The following is a 21,572-nucleotide window of genomic DNA, read 5'->3' on the forward strand; positions in this document are numbered from 1 at the left end:
GTTTCACTTTTTGACTTTGTCTTTTATGTTAAGTTTTGCCTAATTTTGTTTGTCTTCCCCACACTGCTTTTGTTTGAGCAACTTCTTCACTGTTTCTTCTTGACTTTTAACCTTTCTCATTGGCATTATTTGTGCAGTTTGTTTTTTTTTAATCTTTGGTTATATTAAATACTTGCCTAATTTCTCCAGTTGAAAAATCTTCAGACTTATTCTGCCTTTCACTTGCGTTATTTGATATCATGGTCCTAAACTCTCCCTCTACTCCATCATGTACGTGTTTCTTATTTGGAAACAAGTTTTTGCTTCCTCATCTAATTATTGCCCTACCCCATCTAGTTTTTTGACTGATATAGTTCTCTTTGCAGATGCTGAAGTTTATCTGATGGATGGGCTGCAGAATGAGAACCTGAGTGCAAGAGCAAGAGAAGAGAGAGAGATGATTCTTTTCAACTTCCAGCATATCAAAGCCAGGTTTGTAATTTCTGCACCAAGTTCTGATGGGAGCATTTCCTCTGCAGGCAGCAGTGCTGGGATTCTAGGTCCACACCAGCAAAACTGCAGGTCTTGGCACCCAAACTCATTGAACAGATTTAGCAGTTGCATTTGGGTGGCATTCTCAAAAGTGCCATTGGATAAATGAGCATGTGAGCAGCAAAAGGGGGGCAGGGTGTAAGGGTGATTTTACCTAAAAGATTTTATTTAGAATTCAGGCATGCAGATGGTGGTGGGCCAGTAGGTTTCTCTTGCCTGCTCCAGGACTGGGAGGGAACACTCAGGTGGGGGTGGGGGGTGCCTCTGGGCACAGAGGGAAAGGGAGGTGGGTAAATTCTTACCTGATTTGGATTGAAAGAAGTCCCAGGCTACTGTTCCTGCCAGGTGGTCAGTACAGGGGGGTGTGAGGTTGAACCACTGCACCCCCTCTGGATCTGTCCCTGCACGGGACTCTAAATGATGCTCTTTCCAGACTTGTGCAAAATGGCACATGAGTGGAATCCTTCCTGTCAAATACTTTTTTCCATTTTAAGCTCTGTGGGGTAGGGATCATGTCTTTTTTTGTGTGTGCGTGCAGATCCTATGACACAGGTGTTGTCAGAAACAAGTAATAAAATGAATATTATTCTTTACTGGAAGATTTTGCAAACAGGCATGTGAGTGAATATTCACCATGTAGAAAATTTGCCCTTCTAAATACTGTTGGGATAGTGAGCCTAGAGGCCTGCCCTGCCACGCTGTTACTAACAGGGTGTATTTTTGGAAGTGTGTACTTTGATCTACCATTGAGATAAGGAGCCATTTTCAGTGTTAAGGTTCAGGCATGAATTTCTATTCCAAAATGCCCTACTCCCAGAATTTTGAGGGTGCTATTTTTTTGGGTCCATGATTTTGGTACAGGACCAAAGTATGGTTTAAATAAAACTGCAGCCAAGTCCTTGAAAAGCAAAGAATTTTGTCCTTCGGAAGGGCACAGCCAGATTCTATTCCCTACTGTCCCTCTGAAGAACTTTGCAAGATGCCCTGCTGTATCTTAATCGATCCTTCCTGCTGGCTAATTAAGCATCAGTTTTACTCAGCAACTCGGGACTGTGTAATTATCAGCCTGGGTTGTCCTGAATAACTGAAACAAGCCAAATGCAGGAGAAGATGGAAGCCTTTGAAAAATGGGGCCTGCATTTTATACATGTAAAATAATGTCCATAATATTGCAAAAACAAGTGCTTTCCTGTATATTAGGAACAGGCTGGTAGAATTTGCCTGAAACACCCCACCCCTATCGGGTGTTTATCCTGCTGGGAGAAAATTAAGGGCTAAATTGTCAGGCACAAAATTGTCAGGCACATTCTGAAATTGTCAGCCACCCAGAAATTAAATTTGTGGTCCTTTTATTTGCCTTTATGGCATTTTAGGTTTCATGTCTTCCAGCTTTTCTGTGCTGCCATGGCACCATGAAACTTTTTAAATGAAAGCCGAGACACTGGGCTTTATTAAAAAATACCAAATAACCAGAGACTTACAATAAAAATGTGCGAGTTGGCAATGCTGGATTGTTTTGTTCGGTTACTGAGGCAGGCTATTTGTTACCCTACCCAGTTAAAGAGATGGGAATGATTCTTTGGGGAATAGAGGATCTAGGGTGTGGGCTGTTAAGCCATGAGGGGAGCACCTTCTGAGCAGAAAGCATATTGTTTCTTTAATAACAAAGCAGTAAAAACTGTGGATAGGGAATGAATATGACCATGCTGTATTTTTGGTGCATTTTGGAAAAAAATCACTTGCCACAGTAAGTTTTTTAAATTCTTAGTTACCTGCATTCTCAACAAGTGAAATATTTAATACTTAGATGCTAACATAGCTATATTTTTTAATGCTCTGGGAATACAAAAGTCTGTGTTCAGAGATGTACTTTTTTTTTTTTTTTACAGATAGTCTTTTTTGTAATGTAAGGAAGGTTGTTCTGAACTCCAGCACTACAAGGGAGATGGGAGGTGACTAACAGTGTGTTGTGCACATTAATACCATCGTAAGCGGCACCTTTTTTAAGTGTCAAAGCAGTTGAAAGAAAGCGTGATTTCTATATGGCTGATGTTCAGAAAAATGACTCTGCAACTCAAGTTACCATCTCACAGGGGTGTACGTCTACGTGTACAGGTCTATTTCAGTGGCACTGCCTTTCTCCTCTTCCTGTGTTAGGAGAGAGCATTACATTTCTTTTATGACTACTGAGATAATAGAATTGGTTTTAAGTTTCAGTTTAGAGGACAATTCTGCTGTCATTCCACAGATGGCATCCAGTTGGAGAGCGCAGCAGACACCAATGGGGATGTAACTGTGATGGTGTTTGGTCTGCAGAATCCTTGCTTATGGGGTTGATGCACCGGTTAATGAATCTAGCTTTGACACTGAGATCCTGAGTGTCAAGCTGAGTAGCCAGAGCTGTTAATTAGAAATACCATTCATTTTACTTGTTAAACAGGGCAAATTTGGTGCTCGGGTGCTGAGGTCATCCATCTCTTTAATTTTGAGCCTCTCTATGAAACTGTTCAGCGTAAGTATGGGTAGAAAAACACTGAGACAGTATAACATGGGACCTGTGATGCAACTGTCTGAGAAGTGACTTCTCAGTATTTGTCTGTCTTTTACTATATACTATATAAAGTATAAAAGAAGTCTTCCGCATGATTCTGTTAATCTCACATATTGCTTTGTAAAGTTAGAGAAAGTTTATGGTGCGCTCTTTTCTCTGCATATGGGTAAACACGTGGGGGCCCAATCCTACAGTCTTTGAAGCTGCTGTAAAATTCTTGGTAGCTTTAAGCAGAGCTGGTCTTTGATGCCAGTTACAAACAATTCTACCAGAAGAAAGCAAAAGTCCTCAGTCCAAGTCTGCAGGGCATTGAAAGTTTTCTAGTGGTATTTCTTGCTGGGTATAATTTGGGAATGGAAGGAGAAGTCTATGAATGTTGTTTTTCTGACCTGAAGAATTAAGAAAATGATTTGTGGTAGCAGATTACTGTAATAATAGCCACCATGTCTTTTAAAGTATCTAAGCAGGCTTTGCTGCAAGCACAGTGCAGGTTCATCTCTTCAGGGAGTTTGCCGTGGTTTTTGTGGTAGGTATTCAGGAAATCGTTGGTAGTCATGTTCAGGAAGCAACTGCATCTTTGGCGCAGGCCTTGCATTGTCTGCTTTTCACCTCTTTGTTTCATGAAATATAACACTGCATGTAGAATTTCATTATTCAGATTTATAATGGAGATAAGTAACGTGTCTAACAGTCAGAGAGATGCATCTCTGAAAGGGAAGGGGCCTCAGACCACGTAATTATTCCAAGCCAGGTTTAATAACTGTTCCTGTAACTTGGCCTGCAGGTCTTTATACCCCTCCCTTTCCCATGGCCTAATACTGTTTCCCCAAAGGGAGTTTTTTGCTCTTGACTATAGTGCAAGCAATGCTGGACCTTCTGTCTGCAAGTGCTGCTGTGAGGATGTATTGTTGTCTACCTACTGCAGGAAGTGCAGTCGGAAGGAAACAGAATTATTTTTGCAGTTTGTAATTAGCTGTGAGGCAGTTTGTCATGGTTTAGTTTGAAACATAGTTTAAAAAAAGCATGTGGCGGAGGGGCTTTTGCTTTCTGACTTGGTTATGAAGGCTTGCATTCTCTATTTTGAAGAATGCATTTGTCTATTTAAAGAGATGTCATTTTGAAACAATCTATGTAAACGGTAGGTAATTTTGGTTCCCATTCGAGCCCCGTATTTCTTAAACGTGTGCTTGTGCACTTTGGCCTGTCAAGCTTGCATGGTTTTGCAATCAAATTAGCTTTTGTGTATCTTGCATACAGCAGAATAAAGTCACAGAAGTTTGAAGAAGTGACAGCATCATATGCTAGTATGTGGACACGTGGCACGTCATCTGTTCCCCCTTAACTCCCCTTTGGGTGTTCTCTTAATGTGCATTAAGAGTCTCTCTGTGAGAGATCTCACTCCACTCTCTGTGTACCTTTCACTCAGGATTCTTGAACACAAGGAGAGTAATTAGAGTGTATAGTGACTTCACATCCTAGCTAATAACTTTCCTGGGTGGATAGGCCCTTACAAGAGAAGAGAGTGTAGCACCTAACATCCAAGTCCCACTTCACCTCTAAGGCATTATACTTAGGTGCCCAAGCAGAGTCCTATTCCACCTTGTAAAAGTCCCTGTAAAATTAATTACAGTAAAAGCTGTGTTATCCAGCACTTTACCATCCAAAATGCTCTATTAACTGGCATCTGTCATAGACGGCAATACAAATCTTCCTTCATGTACCCAGAAAAATTCAAACAGCCATCTGGCATCTTGCCGTGCACTTCTCATAGATCTGTTGTTTATGGAAGCTTCAGGATGCTGGTGAGCGGTGTCACTAGTGGCAGTATCAGTTGTAAACATCCGCCATCCACCACTGTGATCGCATTGTGCTTGTGCTGTATTGTGACTTTACTGCTGAATATCTCGCCCATCCTGCAGCTATGGCTACCAATACTCCATCAACAAGCAGAGGACAGAAGTGAAAGCTAACCATAAGTATAACTCTTAGATAACCAGCATATTTGATTAACTGGCATCCCCCCATTCCCCATGGATGCTGGATAACAGAGCTTTTACTGCAATTCAAAAAGTGGGTGGGTCCTTCTTCTCTTTGCTGCTTTGTATAACTTAATCTTAACGCTAAGAGGAAGGTGAGATATAAAATTTGACATGTTTATGGTTTTCAGAGGACTTGAACAGGGTGGAAATATAGTTGCACTTAAGACTTGGACCCACATTCACATTTTCCTGGAGCCCAAAGGGATCGCAGGGGTGGCAGCCTGTAAGGGGATTGTCATGCCTGCTACCTCATATGTTGGCTTGGCTCCCCTGGGAGCCTCTCAGCCAGCCTTCTGGATACAAACAACAGTCCTCGCCCCAAACAAATGCATAAAGCAAAACTTTAACCTTTTTCCAGATGGCAAGCGAGGCCTTTGTAGGTCTGGCCCTTTCTTAATAGGAAGTTCTTCTGGGTTCCAGGCTGCCTCCTGTCCAGAAACCACTCCTTGCTCTTTCTCCCCAACCAGAATGTTGCAGGGGTACAGCCAGATTATTTGAAGGGCACCAGGAGATAAGCAAATAAGTGCAGGCACAAGCTTGTCTCTGCCTGGTTGATCCCTCATGACCTTTGCAAAGAGGTAAACGCTGTTATATATAAGCTAGCAAAATGCCCGTCAGCTACATGGCATGGGGTGCAGCCCTGGGGTGTGGCACAGGGCGCCTGGGGAGGGTGGCAGCACACGGGGCAGGGTGCCGCATGGGGACCAGGCACAGGGTGCGCGTCCCACCCTGTGTCTGTGTGCTGCAGCCGGTGGGCACTCCCATGCTGGCTTCTGACGTGGCACCCTGGCACTCCCATGCGAGTAGGACTGAGCTCCGCGTGATGGGGATGGGAAGTGCTGGTTTGCCGGGTACGCAATAAATGGAAGTGCAGTGAAAAAAAAAAAAGAACTTGCAACTACAGGAGCTTGCTAGTTGGTGATGTAGGAGGAGCCCAAGATTATGATCCCAGGCTTCCCCTGTACCAGCAGTGAGGTGTGATTGGATCTGATACTGGATCCCACCATCATGTCTTCTGCCATATGCTGTGTGGATCACGTATCAGATCCTATTGCACCTTGAACTGGATGTCCAGATGGGCCCTCTAGATTTTGAAACTGGGTGCCACTCAATTCACAAAAGTTATGGGGGGGGTGCCTTGAGGCCGGTGAGGCATACTTTGATTCCAAAAAGGTTGAGAACCATGGTTCTAGCTAATCAACCACAGCTGGGCTCCTACCCCTAGGGCTTTCACTCTCCCTTAAAGGGTCAGACTGCTCTGTTACACAGCCTCTAATCCAGTTTGGGAGCTAAGGCTGCACTTGCAGAGCTGCCCACATTAAGTGGTGGGAGTTTGGGCTAAGTTGTTAAGTAAAGCCTTACCTAAGGCCTGCATACCTCATTGCAGCTATTGACTTTAGGATTGTGGCTGTTTCTAGTTATGATTCTGAATTTTAAGTGTAATTAATGGAGCCCAACCATGGTTTTCACATCTAAAGAATTCTAATATAATAACAGGATTTGTCTGTCTGTCTGTCTGTCTGTCTGTCACACTTTTGTGCCACTGCGCATGCGCCACCAAGAGGGTGGGCGGTGATTGGCTGTGCTGTCCAGGTTTGAGCCGCTGCCAGGGAAGTTTATGGTGGCGGCAAACACACCCCAGCCACCCGAGCAGCAGGGCTTCCCCACACCTTCCAGCCCGAGGGCAAAGGGGATGGGGATCACAGTGGTGGCAGCCCCCGCTGCCCCCCAGGACAGCAGGCAGGGAGGGGGAGGTGGATGCAGGCCAAATGGATGTGGAGTAGCGGGGGTGGGGGGGGGGCTTGTAGCAGGGGTGGACCTGGAGTGGTGGGGGGGGGAGGGGGCGGCGGGGAGCTGGATGCAGGTCTCTGTCCCTGCCCACCCCCCGTCATTCTTGATGGGTAATTAATAAGATTCATGTAAAAGCAACCTGTGATGCAGCTTTAAAAAAAAATCTGCCAGTCTAGGCCAAGGACCAAATTACTGGTTGGCCCTTAGCTTTGGCCCTTAGCTCTGGGCAGTGCTGCTGCCCTGTATTCTAAGAACAAGTTGAGGGCTCAGTTCTAGCTCTGCATCTACTATGAGTAGATGGTGAATCACAAGTCATGAATTTTATTGTCCTGGAACACCTTGGGGTGTTCTTCTGTTGGCACTTTGTCCTTAGTTGTAGGCATTGTTGGCAAATAATTTACCCTAAAGGAAAGTATTTATGGCAGGGGTGGGCAAAATATGGCCTGCGGGCTGGATCCAGCCTGCGAGGCCATTCTATCCAGCCCACGGGGCCCCTAAAAATTTAGAAAATTAATATTTATCTGCCTGTGGTTCCTGTCAAAAATGAACCCAGGGGAAGTCTGGCAGGCTCCCGCAACAGCAAGGCCCGCCTCCCCTCAGCCAGAAGCCCCAGCAGGGGCTTCTGGCCTGGGACCGTGTGGCTGCCCCGCGCTGGAACTTTGGGTAAGGGAGGGGGAAGGGCAGGGAAGGAGCACACGGAAAAGCTGAACACAGGGTGGGGAAAGCAGCTCCTTGACCACCCCATGCCCAGTGCCCTGAGCTGCAGCCGCTCGCATCCCACCTAGAGCTGCTTGTGCCTGCTCCAGACAGCCCTGTGCGGACTGCGAGCAGCTGCAGCAGGGAGCACCAGCCACGGGATGGGGGAGGGGCTTCTTTTCCCCTCCCTGTGCTCAGCTTTTCCCTGGGCTCCTTCCCAGCACAGAGGAAAGTGGCCCCTCCCCCACCCCGTGGCCAGCGCTTCCTGCTCCAGCTGCTCACAACCCATGTGGGGCTGTCCAGAGCAAGCTCAGGCAGCCCCAGGCGGGCTGCAAGTGGCTTCAGTGCGGGGTGCGGGGCGCTGGGCATGGGGTGGGGAGGAGCCGCTTCCCCCCCTTCCCCCCCATGCTCAGCACCACCTTGTAACCCGGCCCTATGCTGGCTCCAGGCTTGCCCCCCACTTGCTGTGCCAGGCAGTGTTTGCTACCACTGCCTGTGGGCTGCCCAGTGCATGAGCTCCGGGTGGGCAGCAGCAGCCAACACTGCCCAGTGCGGCAAGTAGGAGGGGCTGTAGCACTGTAGCTGCTTGCAGCCTGCATGGGGCTGTGAGTGTCTGCTCCAGACAGCCCTGCGTGGCCTGCTAGTGCCTGCAGCAGAGAGTGCTGGCCATGGGGCTGGCAAGGGGCCGCTTTTCACTGTGCTCAGCACCAGCTCCTTCCCTGCTGGCAAGTGTGGGGTTGGGGCTGTGCGCTGCCCCCCGCCTGTACCGTGGGGCTGAGGGGCACTGGGAGTGAGCAGGTGTGGGAGCCAGCGGGAGCATGGGGCCCGCACCGGTGTCCCAGGGCCAGTGCTGGTGGGGCCCAGAGCAGGGTGGCAGGAGTGTGGGGTCCTAGCTGGCAGGGGCTCTGTGGAGCTGGGCCAGCTCCCCACTGGTGCAGCCCAACCCGGCTCCACAGACCCCAGCCAGCCTGTGCCCTGCTTTGGGTCCCACCGGTACTGGCCCTGGGACATTGGTCCCAAGATGGTGAGCAGGGGTGGAGCACCTGTCAAGGGGCGGGGCTACCCATGCAGCCCTTGACAGCCTGCCAAAACTGGGTAAGCAGCCCTCCACCCAAAATAATTGCCCACCCCTGATTTACGGTCATTCAAATTCTGCTTGGGGGGCAGGGGGAGGGTGGAATTACACTTCTCTTCCAGAAAACCCACCAAGTTGTTTTGCATCCTTCTGATGTAGGGAGTTTGTTCCCTGAGAACCTGAACGTTGTTCCTAGTGCCTTAAGGATGGCCATTTGCAGAATTAGCAGCAGTTGTCAGATGCCTGGGATGAAACCGATACAGAACTCCACTCAGATATACAGCCCCATTCTTGAATTTTGGCAAGAACAATAACACAAAAAAGTCTTCTTGCTGTTGGATGACCTTAGCTCAGCATTTAGACGTTTCTAGAGTAATGGTGGTGATGGAGGAAATAAGCTTTATTTTTAACTATGAGGATAAATAGTTCCTCAGTGATCATTTCTAAGCCAGCTAGTTATTTGAACTCCCTGTTGGAAGTGAAGTTGGCAGCAGAGGAAACATGCTTGGGATATTTGTTTCCATAGGTGAAATGAAATAGTGTTAAAGGAAAGTAAGACAGGCCAGTTATGTATCAAAGCAAAAAGGAAGATTGTCTCATGTGCCAGGGAATCCAAAATGTATACTGACATTCTACCTTTTGTCTGTCCCTCTTTGACTAGGTGCTGAATGGCTTTGCCAACCATACTATTCATATGAACAAACGGTCCTATTTTCCAATATTGTTAACACTGATCGGAGTTGTAGCCTAGACAAGGCAGTGGGAAGCTTCTCCACTTTATGAGAAGGGCTAGACAGCCTGATAGATGAGGTACTGGTGGATTGGTTTTCACCAGAACTTCTGGTGTTGTCCTGTATTATCAGTGGGAAATCAGTTGGTGACACAGTCGATTGTGTGTGCAGTAAAACTTCTCATGTATTGCTGTGAAATTGCCTACACGCTTGCCTATACAGGTGATTTAAGGCTAGGCTTTGCTGCTTTGAATCTTGATCTGTTTAAACTGGGGAATCTCTTTATTTCTTTAGATTAAATGTCTCCAATTAGTGCATCCAAACCATTTTTCCCCACCCCCTGAAAACCTTTGCTTTTTGGTTTATTTTTTTAAAAAAGCTAGTTTAATGCTTTAATATCAATGCAAATATTTTTTTAGAAGTGCAATAGTTTTTCTTCATCATTGACCTTTTGTGTGTATGTATTGAAAAGAGTATTCAGTTAAAAAAGAGAAAAGTCTGGAATGTATTCTACAGGCAATAATGTCCTGTGTACATTAAGTTATAAACACTGAAATGAGCTTATTTAAAAAGAAGAAGAAAGAAAAAATCTCAGCAAACTTATCTGTCTTGGGTTTTTATGCTTCCAAACTCCCTGGTTTAATTATGAGTTTTGATTGTTGAGGGAAACCATAATTAACCCATCTTGAAAGATCTTTTGGATCAAAGTGTAATTTTAAAATATGCAAGAGGCAATGTGTAAGGTACTTGTCTGTGAGCCAGAATACCTGGGCTCTGTATTACCTCTTTCACTGGCCTGCTGTGACTTTGGGTAGATCACTACCTTGTTTTTTACCTAGGTTTCTCTGCTGCTCTGTCATGTCTGGTTAGATAGTATAGGTGCATGTTTAGAATCAATGATAGTCAATACCGAGGCCCTAACCAAGATTAGTGCTAGAATGTACTACTATAGTAATTCCATACGTTTTGCATAGTCTGCTTACCAAGGGTCAGCAACCTGGGGCTCATAGGTTGGATCTGGTTCATGGCAGCAGGGGCACCTTCTCCCTGCTGTGAAGTGCATTCCTCTGCCACATGCTGCTGATCCTGTCTACAGCATCCAGTTTCCCTGCTCAGTGCCAAAGCCTCCTCTGTCACCTTGCTGCTGCCCTGTACTGACAGATTTGTGGCTCCCTATCTCTGTTGCCAGTGGAAATTGGCAGCAGTTGGTGGCAATGGTAAGTGAAGCACAAAGCAGGGAGGCCTGGGATAAGGAGTGGTGGCTTGTAATGACAGCTAGATTGCAAGAGGCAGCCCACTGTTCTTAAAAGTTGCTGATCCCTGGCTTATACTGTAGTAGACCACAATGGCTTTTTCTTCTGTGAAACCAACACTTTTATTAACGAATATCTCTCCTGCTCATACCCCACCCTGATGCAACACAGTTGCACAGATCCTACAATGCATATCAACATAACCTTACCCTATAGATCAGGGTGACCAACCTGCAGCACACCTACCGCAAGTGGCATGGGCAGCCTGTGTGACACGTGGCAGATTGGGGAAGGGGAAGGTAGTAGAGTGGCAGATAAGGCAAGGAGCAGACAGTAGAGAAACAGATTGGGCGAGGAAGGGGATGGGATGGCACAGGTCTTAATTTGTGGCATGCCTGCCAAAAAAGATGCCCTGACTGCAATAGGTGGTTTCAGACAAGTGCACAATCCTTAAGGCTAGGGACAGACATTACACATAAGCTGGCTTAAGTGATCAGAAACTGGTTTAAACCTGTAATGGAACAGACATTCAGTGCACATAAACTAGTTTGAAAATGGCTGAAACCAGTTGGAGATAAACCTACTTGAATGTAGTATCAGACTTAACTGATTTGGCTCAAACTGGTTTATGCAATGTCTGTCCCAGACTCCTTCCTGGTTTAAGATAAACCAGACTACCGCAGCATCCCAGCATGCTCTCTGGGTGGGGCTCTGCTCCAGAGCTGAACTGGCCTGGTCCCTCTGCTCTGTAGTCAGAGCAGGGACAGGACATGGCGAGCCACCAGGCAGCATGGGCCTGTTAAGGCAAAGTGGGCAAGAAGGGAATTAATTCTTCCCTCTTTCCCCTCCTCCCCCACCACGGCTGGGGTCTACCTGTCAGCCAGGGAGCAGGGGGCTGTGGTGGTGGCCCTTGGGGCTGGCAGACTCCAGCTGTAGGGCAGAAGGGACAGAGAAAGGAATTAGCTCGTCTCCCTTTCCCCTTCACCTTAATGGTGCCATGCTGGGATGGTTGTCCTGGGGGGCAGTGAGGGGAGCTCTGTTCTGTGCTGGGGCGGACTCTTCCCCTTCCTCCTCCCCCCCAGGGTGGGGAAGGGGGGCTGGGACCTGGTTGGGCAGCCTCACATAAAGCCCCCCCCTCTGTCTTCCCCTTACTCCTCCCCCTCTGCCACGGGGTGGGGAGGGGAGCGGGGGCTCCATGAAGTGCTGCCTGGCCCCAGATGGGGACTCTTCTCCAACCCCCCCCACGGGATGGGGAGGGGGGCTCTGTTCCATGCTGGGGGTTATTATTCCCCTTCTTCCTCCTCCCACTCCCCCTGTCCCCACTCCCACTGCTGCGGGTGGGGTGAGGAGGAGGATGAGGAGAGGGATGAGCACCCCCAGCACTGAACAGAGCCCCTCTCTGTGCCCTGTGGTGGTGGGAGAGAGAGGAAGGGAAAGAGTTCCCCTCTGGGGCCGGGCAGCCCTGCGTATGGGGATTGCTCCCAGCTTTCAGGGAGCCACTGGGGCAGGCAGAGCTCTCCCCTCCTCCTTCTTCCCCCCACCATCAGATGCTCCCTCTTCCCCCACCCTCTGAACCCTGCAGGCCAAGGTGAGGGTTTAAACCCCTCCTCAGTCTAACTCAGGCCTGCCAGGCCTGGGCACACCCCCCTCAGCTCTCCTGCCCTATTGGAAGGGAAGGGTTGCTTTAGTGCCCCCGGGGCTTCTGGCTTGAGCCACTTCAGGCATGTGCCAAATGTCGATCCACTTGACAACTGGTTCACTCTCTGCAGGTTAGACTAACCTGTAAAGATTGAATCAGTTCAAGCTTGGGCTTTTTGAATGTCTGTCCGTAGCCCAAGTGATCACTACATTTGGCGTAGTGATACCTTTCAAAGATTCAGCAGGCTAGATTTATCCGTGATGGAATTATAGGGAGGTTACATTTGACCAATAGCAGTCTTTTTATTTTTTTTCTTACTGTGGCCCTTCAGGATTTCTAATGGTGTCACTGACAAATCTTGGCAAGCAATTACAGAATGTACTACATCAGTGTTTTTTAAGCTGTTTGTGCTTATTGTCCTGAACTAAAAGACTGGTTTGTCTTTTTACAGCTACTGCTAAATTGAAATGTGGTCACTTTACCACTAATCTAATGTCAGCTGAGTGATCAAGATGAACTTGCCTTCTGTGGCAAATTTTTATTGTGCGATTTATAAAATTTATAACAAGAACACCTCCAAAAGTTTGTCCAAAGCAGTAAGTGCTAGCCAACTGTGCTTTAGTACCCTTCTAGTCATATTAATTCATCTGCTTTTTTTAATTTCCAGTCTTATTTTTAAAGTTTTGAGATTAGACTGAAAGAAAATGCTCTTTCAGAGTAATTTTGCTTCATTAGTGTAAATGCACTGTATGTAATTCCCACCAATATTAAGCTCATTATGCCAAATAACATGCAATATCAAGATAAAAAGGAATTGAAGAATGTGACCTGATAGTCAGATAATCGAGCTCAGCACATTAGTGCCAAGGCTGGACTGGTCCCATTGCATTGTCTTTAATTAGCCGAAGTGCTGTTTTTCATCTGTCACTTATTCAGGATGCTGAAACATGTTCTCTTGCTGATGGAATTATGCTCAGCAGGAGCACTCCTGCAGGTACATTTTGACCACTGGACATGGATTTGTCTTGCAAGATATATGAAGGGCCTTTGTCACTTCATAAATATCTAATCTTTGGATTTGCATTTTTGCTACCTGCAAACAAGCTGTAAATTCCTGCATATTGTTTGCCTGAAGAAAGTCATTTGCAAAGGAATCCCTTCAGTTTTGCACTGTCAATGTTAATATTGCCTTGGGGTTTTTTTTTTTAAAGACTGATATGATAGTGCTTCTGTTAATTTGTTAAGATCCTACACTCTAATCTGTGCTTTAGAGAGAGAGATAATGAAAGGTTTCTGTCAGATTTAGGTAGCTCAGGGCCAAATTCATCTGGTGTGTAAGTAAGTTCAACCTAATTGATTTATACCCGAGATGAATTTGGCCCTTTACTCTTCCAGTAATGCAGTTTGGTGCCTTCCGGGTTACCATCCTTTCAGTAATTTGCATCATTTTCTATTCCAGATGATAAAATTACCCCGGTTTCCCATCCATTTCCTTGTGAATGCATTGCTAATCTGAAACCTGAGGATTGTAAATGATGGAGACTGTGTAACCAGAGTCTCTGCGTTGCTGCTTCTGTAACAGTTAACTGAGGAATGCATTTGAAGTGGTTTGTAGGCTAGCCTTGCTAATGGTGAGCTCCCAGATTCCCCCTGGTCGGCACTTTTTTTTTTCCTGCGTGAAATCTTGTATGACATTGATTTTTTTTGTTCTTTTCTTCTTTGCAAACATTAAAAACCAACAAATGTTGTGCACCAAAGAAATTAGACTCAGCCCTGAAATATCTATTTAATATCGTCTGTGGTGATATTAGAGTTCTTAATTGGACAAGAGAATGCAGGAAATTTGATTGTAACCTAACTTTATTTTATGGTTCCTGCTGAAAATGAATCTGAGAGGAAAGTGGGGTTTAGATTTATGGACTTTTATGGCCAGATGGGACCATTATGATCATCAGATTTGACCCCCTGCATAAACCCAGGTCACAGAGTTTCAGCCAGTGATGTCTGTACCTAGCTCCAAAAGCCATTCTGTTTCAAATAACTGTTTAGCTAGGTGGTTTGCAGTATCAGTAGAGGAAGCATATACGTGTGGCAGGGGAGTGCTGAACCAATGTGGCTGTCCATGGGAGCTGGTGTTCCTTGGACCCTTGCAGAATTGGGCCCAGAGTTTGCATTATCTGTATCTCCCATGCCTGGCATGAAGTTCAGACATGGGGTCTGAAGAGAAAAAAATCCATTGTCTTGGATCCTCGAGCACAAGAGATTCCCACTCAAACTCAAGAGAGAGACTCATATCTTGGGTTACTGAAATAACACTGACCTTAGTGGCGTTGCACTTGATTAGTCGAGGGCTGGATTTGGCTATGTATAACTAGGGGGCTACTTAAACTATGGATTTGCAAATTTTGCAGAAAGTGTGAAATCTGGGATTGTCCACAAAATCAACAAAAAACCCCACTTAATAAAAATAAAAGGCTGGCTACCCAGTGGATACTGATACTGCAAACCATCTCACCGCTCTCGTGGCCTAGCCTTGCAGCTTGCCTAGGAAGGGAAGGCACCAGTTGGTGGGCGGCATGAAGGGCAGCAGAAAAAATGGCTGCCAGCCCTTTCCCTTCCACCCCCAGGGCCTCTGCCAATCAGGGCTGAGAGGCAGAGCTGCATAAAGGGCAGCCACCAGTCAAGATGGCAACCATACCCTTGTCCCGCCTCTCCCTTGGGGCCTCTCTGCCAATCAGCACCAAGGGGCGGGGCCACCAGAAACACATTCACAAAACATCCACAGATTTTGCCCTTTATGGCAGGACTAACCCACTAAAATTGGTAAGTCTCTAGTCATGATTTAAGTAGACCCCTATGTTTAAGAGGGTCCTGGGTTCAGCTATCCACTAAACTTGAGAAGGATGGTGAGGTAGCTTCCTTGATTGTACTGCAATTGGATTTCTCTCTGGACATTATTCAGTCAATCCTGTCAGTTCTCTTCCTGCTATTACTTTAAGAAACAAACTACCAAAAAAAAATACTTGTGGAGAGTAAATTTGATTGTTTTTGAGGTAGACTAGATTATATGAAATGGCAAGCAAGATAATTGGGTTCCCTTTTCATACCTTATCAGTGCCTATCATTATCAACCTGAAGGGCTGGTACTTGCTTTCACTAGTAGAAACCAAAAGTAACTCTGTTTAAACCATTGGAGTTCTGCCAGTACATGCTTTCATCTTGTGATTAATGCACTGGGCTTGGCTTTAAGAGCACTTGGTTCTCTTGTCTCCCCAGACTCCCAAAAGCAAATCTTCAGTCTGTCATAAGGTTCCTTTGTGATCCTAGGCAAGTCATTTTGGGCTGGATGTTCAGTAGGTTCTGCTAAATATTTCTGGATGTCTTAATACTGTGAGATGCCTATCTGGGAGCTGAGCTCTCTTGAGAACATGATTGTTCTGTGCTTTGGTTTTCCCATCTCTAAAACAAAGACGGTGCTTCCTTTCCCCCACTCTCCCTGGTTTTTGCATGGTTCTTAGTAGAGGGAGATTTTCTTAGGTGTATTTACACAGTCTGGTCCAATCTTGATTGGGGCCTGTTGAGACTGCTAAAAATGGAATTGGGGTCTCTGCTTTTCTGCAGCAAAGTTATAAAATGTGTCTAGTAAAGCGCAGTGTATTTATGCTTGCTTGCTAAGTACTTCATTGGTTATGAGAATGTGGTTTGTGTGTGTGTTTAAAATATAATACACTTGTAGGTGTTTCCTGTCTTGTAGCATATAAACTCCAATGTGGCATGGGGAAGTTTGCAATATGTTGCAAACTAAGTGGACAGAAATATTGGGAGGGAGGTTGTTGTTAAAATATTGGCAGTGCGTCACAAGCTCTTTGGCTTCATAATGGAAATAATATATTTTCTGGGTTAGGACTTTGATTTACATGTCACATCAAAGTTCTCCTTACAATGGAGATTATTTTTTTAAGTTTGCTTTACAGAACAGCTGTTAAATCATTGGACAAAATTATTATCCATGCTAGCTCCAATGTAAAATGTCCCTTCATATTTCTTTCAAGACTCTTAGTACTACTTGGTAGCATCTTTCTTTCTTTGAAGGAGGCCTGACCCACTGCTGATGTATAGGGATTTAAAAAGAAAATGCCCAGGTGGAATAATTTTCTTAAAACAAAATAAATAGATAAATACACCCCCCTCCCACAAGAAAACTGCTCAAAACAAAAACCATGGTGTTCCATAGTACAGTAGGAAAAAAAGGATAAAATGTGATAAATGAGGTCTTAGGTTCTGCAGAACCTAAGGTTGTCAGCTGAAGCTGATTCTTTTGGACCTGTTTCTGATACAAATTGTGAATAATTAATTTTGTTACTTCTGATTAGTGTTGATTTAGGATTAATTGGTTGATCTTTAACATGTTCTGTTGGGTGCATGGTTAGGGCATAGTGGGTATGTATTTATTTATTTTAAAAAGGGTTTCTTAGAAGTTAATGCTTTCCTTGCAAGTGGAAATAGTTTAAATGCAATTTGCTACATGCAGCATTTCATATCACCCAGCTTTCTGAGAATCAGCTTTCCAGTCCAGACGAACAATATAGTTACTTGTTACCCACTTTAAAGCCTTGGTGGTACTGACTAATAAGCATACTTGACCTGAGAATAAAAAAGAAAACTGACTGCCAACTCCATGCTCCTGTTCCATTTCAAGGAATGGCAGAAGTTTACTTACCTAACTAATTTGCAGAATTTCTCCTTTTATTTTTGTGTAACTGGTTACACTTCATTTTATATTTTGGGAAGGCTACACTTATGATTAGAGAGGCATTTGAGGTGGTTGTGTTCTGTCATGGGGTGACCAAATTGGCATCCAGGTTGTTATTGAGCAAACAAAGGCGATTTGCACAAATTACTGCATTTCTTAGGTGACTCAGTATGTGGAGGGAAAAGACTATGCCAACACCTTTTTTCCATTATGCTAGTATTTCTATAGAGATCTTCTGCTCTTAACTCTCCAAATCCTCTGCAAACAATGTTTAAGGCTGTAATTCTCAACCAGGGTGCCATGCCACCTTGGAGTGCCTTGAGATCCTTTCAAGAGTGCCACACAATCATAGCACTTTTAGGTGTGCCAATATGATTTTCAGGATAAACCTAGAGATTTCAAATAGGCATTCTAAATGTTAAAGACATTTTGACCTGTTGTGGTCTTTCTGAGTTATTTGCAACAGAAGAATTGCTCTGTTATTTTTTTGTAGCCAAAAAAAAAAAGTGAAAACTAGGAGCTGGCATTTTCCAAGGGGTGTCTTGAGCTGAAAAAGGTTGAGAAACACTAGTTTAAGGCATTTAGCAGGTAAGGAAGCTGAAACAAATGTTGAATTTCCCTCCCCTCTTTTGTGTACAGGGTCATCACCAACCTCAGTTATCACAGGCTGAGTGCACACATTCAGATAACCTGAGAGATTTCTCTCAGGCTTATTCTCATGGTGGATAAACTTACCCAGATCCATGTGTACAGACATGTGAATACTGAGACCCTAAAGAGTGGAGAGCTTGCAGTGCTGACACTGCAGCCAGATTGGAGACCCTGTGCACACAACTCAGTATGATCTGCAGGCTCCCTTAGTCTGCTTGGCAACAGATGGTAGCAATTGATATAGAAGCCTTGATTGGGCTAACCAAGACAGCCCATGATAAACGTGATGTACAGACATTCATTCTCCTGGAAGTGATTTTAACCCTGATTGTGCCCAAGTTATTTTTTCTCAGAGTGGCCATTTTTACTTAAAAATATCTGTATACCTGTGGTTTTTCTTGGGAGAGCAGGGATTCCTGGGAGAAACTGAACGCCTGTACAAGGCCACAGTGAGATTTCAAAATAGTGTGAAAAACACTGGGCTTTCCCCCTCTACAGGAATTGTATTTCACTTGGTCAGAATCAGATTTATCCAATAGCTTGCATAAAATCACTTGCAGATACAAGAATTAAAACACCAGGCTTCTGACTACCTTACCAACAAGACCCTCTCTTTCCCCAAGGAAAAATTTAGCAAACATTTATTCTCCACTTAGAGTTTCTAGAGTGAAAAGAATCAAAGTGTGAGATAAAATAAATGCACTGACCTAATGAGATTTGAGTTTCTGACCATTTTCTTTTACATTCTAAGAAGGGGAAAAGGAAAGTAAAACGTCTTTTTGATATTTTATTTTTAAATTTGATAAGAGTGAAGCTAATGTGGGATTGCTGGTCCAGTAGGAAATAGAACTCAATTTTACATTTTTTTAAACAATTTTACTGTATTAAAAATGACAGAGGTTAGAAACAAAGCTCTTATACTTTTATTGAACTGGAATTGAAAGTGACAGAAAATCATTTTGGCCCTGGTGCAGTAAATGTTATCACTAAAACATGTTCTGGGGAGATTAGGACAGTCTCTCAAGCACAAGAGACAAAAGTTCACAAAACACAAAGTGATTTTTTTTTTTCCTGTCCCCATCTTAAAATCATTAGCTTCTCTTGAGACAAAAGTATCTTTGCTCTCAAGGGGTGCTGGGCTAGGTGAATGGGGAAATGAAAATGTCTCTGCTCTGAAAGGAGCTAGGGTTGAGAGTACAGAGTATGCAGGTCTCTGCTTGAAGATGATAAAGAATGGAAATAATGGGAGACTGTGGTGAAAACCAAGAGCCAGTCTTGTCATTGTGTAAAAAAGGCAGGTACCAGGATCAGACTTGCAGGTGGAAACATTCTGAACCTTGGGGCATTACAGGGCAGAAAGGATGCTGATATAGTTGGGCATATCTTTTGTTTGTTACCCCATGTATCTCATTTATCCTGTCTGCCTACTGTCTCTTCCTCTAGATCAGTAGTTCACAACCTCTTTTTAGACTCAAGGCACCCCTCACTAGGTTGAAGTAGGCAATAGAAATACCAAATTTAAAATGGGAATCCATAGTGTTGAAAAAATTCTGTTCTGTTGTGGACTTTCTGATTTATTTGCAACGGAAGAATTGCTTTATTGTTTTTCTGTAGTCAAAAGTGAAGTGAAAATTAGGAGCTGGCATTTTCTGAGGGGCACCTTGAGTCTGAAAAGAAGGTTGAGAACCATAGGCATACATGATGAGTTTCTTATGTATTTCATAAATATGATGCTGAGACAGGAAATTCTGGTGGAAGAGATGTACAAATGACATAATGTTGAAGGGAGGGAGCACAGAAAGGGTGCATCCACACATGTAAGCACATGCACTTGCAGCAGCTCCAATAGAAGCAGTGCAAATTTGAGCCAGGGTTTTTTGCCTCGGTGCATGTGCTTGGACATGCACTTTGGTGTGGGGCAAATTGTGCCACTTGGGGCAAAATAACCCTGCCTAGCTCCTCCCGGATGTGCAGCTAGGGGGAGCTAGAGCCGGGGGCCAGCACCTGTACAGTCCCCAGCAGTATAAAAAACTGCCCTGTCCTGGCCCCATCTGTACAAAAAGCTTCCCTGGCAAGTAGCTCAGGGCTACTTGCTCTCAGGAACTTCTGGGGCACAGCCACTTGGTACTTAGGGACACTACCCATTGTGCCAGCTGGATTGCTGCAGCAGCATCCTAAATCCATTTTTAAAAATACCCCAAAATCCATGTTTTTTCACAATTAAAACAAAAGACCACACATGCACACACTCGAGAGAGCGCGATCAGTTGGGCAATGCTTTATTGGTATATTTACAATGTTAAAGCAGTGTGGAAGCCTACCAGTGTCTCTGTCATCATAATAAAATAAATTCTAAATACCTATATGTGTTGATGTGTGCTTCTGATTTTTTTCACACATGATGGGTGTGTGATTGTGGGATGTGGTGTTTGCAGTAAGGGTATGGGGGAATGTGGGTTGGTGTGTGGGTAGGTGTGGGGTGATTGCTGGGGGGACTGTGGGTGTGAGGGACCTTGTTGGGGGGACTGCTCAGGAGGGGTGGGTCCCTTGGCCCCAATAGGGTGCACCCCCCCCAAACAGCACATGGAATGCCCCCCGTCACAGGGCCCCAGCTCCCCCCTGGAGGGCCACAGCCCCTATCCCTCACAGGGCTCCAGGCACCCTGGAGTGCCACAACCCCCATGCCCAGGGTCCCAGATCCCCCCCCCGGATTGCCACAGCCTGCCCCCCTGCCCAGGGTCCCAGGCACCCTGGAGGGCCCCAGCCCCCCTGCCCAGGGCCCATAACTTACCTTTTGCAGCAGCAGCGGGAGTTGGGCACTCTGAGCCATGGCAGCAGGACCCGGCGTGGCACGCAGGGACCACGTGCCAGACCCAGCCAGGTCCTCCTGGCCCTGGGGCCTCTCGGCCACCCTGCTCCGCTGGGCCCTTGGTGGCAGGACCCAGCGCCGCACATCGGACTGCATGCTGGTCCCAGATGGGTTCTGGGGCCTCTCTGCTGCCCAGCCGGGCTGGGCCAGGCCGGGCCATGGTAGGAGGACCTGGCACGGCATGTGGAGACTGCACGCTGGGCCCAGCCTGGTCCTGCTGCCCTTGGGGCCCCTCTGCTTGCCTGGCTGGGCCATTCCCATGGCAGCAGGACTTGGCGCAGCATGGGGCGACCACGCACTATGCTTGCCGGGTTCTGCTGGCCTTGGGGCCTCTCTGCCACCCACCTGGGTGGGCCCATGGTGGCAGGACCCGGCGCAGTGTGCGGGGACCGTGCACTGTGCCCAGATGGGTCCTGCCAGCCTTGAGGCTGCTCCTGCCAGCTGGCCATGCTGGGTCCTGCCGCTGTGGAAATGGCCCAGCCAGGCAACAGAGGGGACCCAAGGGTGGCAGGATCTGGCTGGGCCTGGCATGCTGCACCGGGTCCTGGCACCAAGGGCCTGGCCTGGCTGGGCGGCAAAGAGGCCCCAGGACCCTGGGGCCCCTCTGCCACCAAGAGGCTCCTCTGCCACCAGTCTGCCGGCCCTGGGGCGCCCCTGCCACCAAGGGCCTGGCCTGGCCGGGCGGCAGAGGGACCCCAGGGCCAGCAGGGCCCGGCTGGGCACAGCATGTGGTCCCCGCATGCCGTGCCAGGTCCTGCCTCTGCCCCGCTGTGCCTGCAGGGGCGTGGCATACAGCAAGACCTGGGCCAGCACCATGTGGTTCACTAGTCCGGCTTTGCACCTAAGCACGTCACACGGCTCCAGGAGGCAGGATCATTTTTGCGCCTCCCAGAGCCCTGCAACCTGCCCCAGTGCAAAGTCGGGCTAGCGAGCCTCATGAGGTTGGGCCGGGTCCATACCCCTCCGCATCCCCCTGCCACCCTTTACCCCCCA

The 21,572-nt window shown here is 46.4% G+C and overlaps 1 protein-coding gene across 2 annotated transcripts in view; it reads left to right on the forward strand.

The window, feature by feature from the left end:
- The window catches only part of SKAP1 (src kinase associated phosphoprotein 1), a 352,931-nt gene that overhangs the window by 20,132 nt on the left and 311,227 nt on the right, over positions 1–21,572 (forward strand). For both annotated transcript variants that reach the window (XM_019523682.1, XM_019523681.1), the window contains exon 2: positions 366–471. In XM_019523682.1, the coding sequence (XP_019379227.1) occupies positions 366–471 (106 nt within the window). The remainder of the gene's footprint in view (positions 1–365; positions 472–21,572) is intronic.

Source organism: Gavialis gangeticus, unplaced genomic scaffold, assembly GCF_001723915.1.
Source record: "Gavialis gangeticus isolate Ggan-Ray unplaced genomic scaffold, GavGan_comp1, whole genome shotgun sequence".
In the NCBI taxonomy this organism is placed as follows: domain Eukaryota; kingdom Metazoa; phylum Chordata; order Crocodylia; family Gavialidae; genus Gavialis; species Gavialis gangeticus.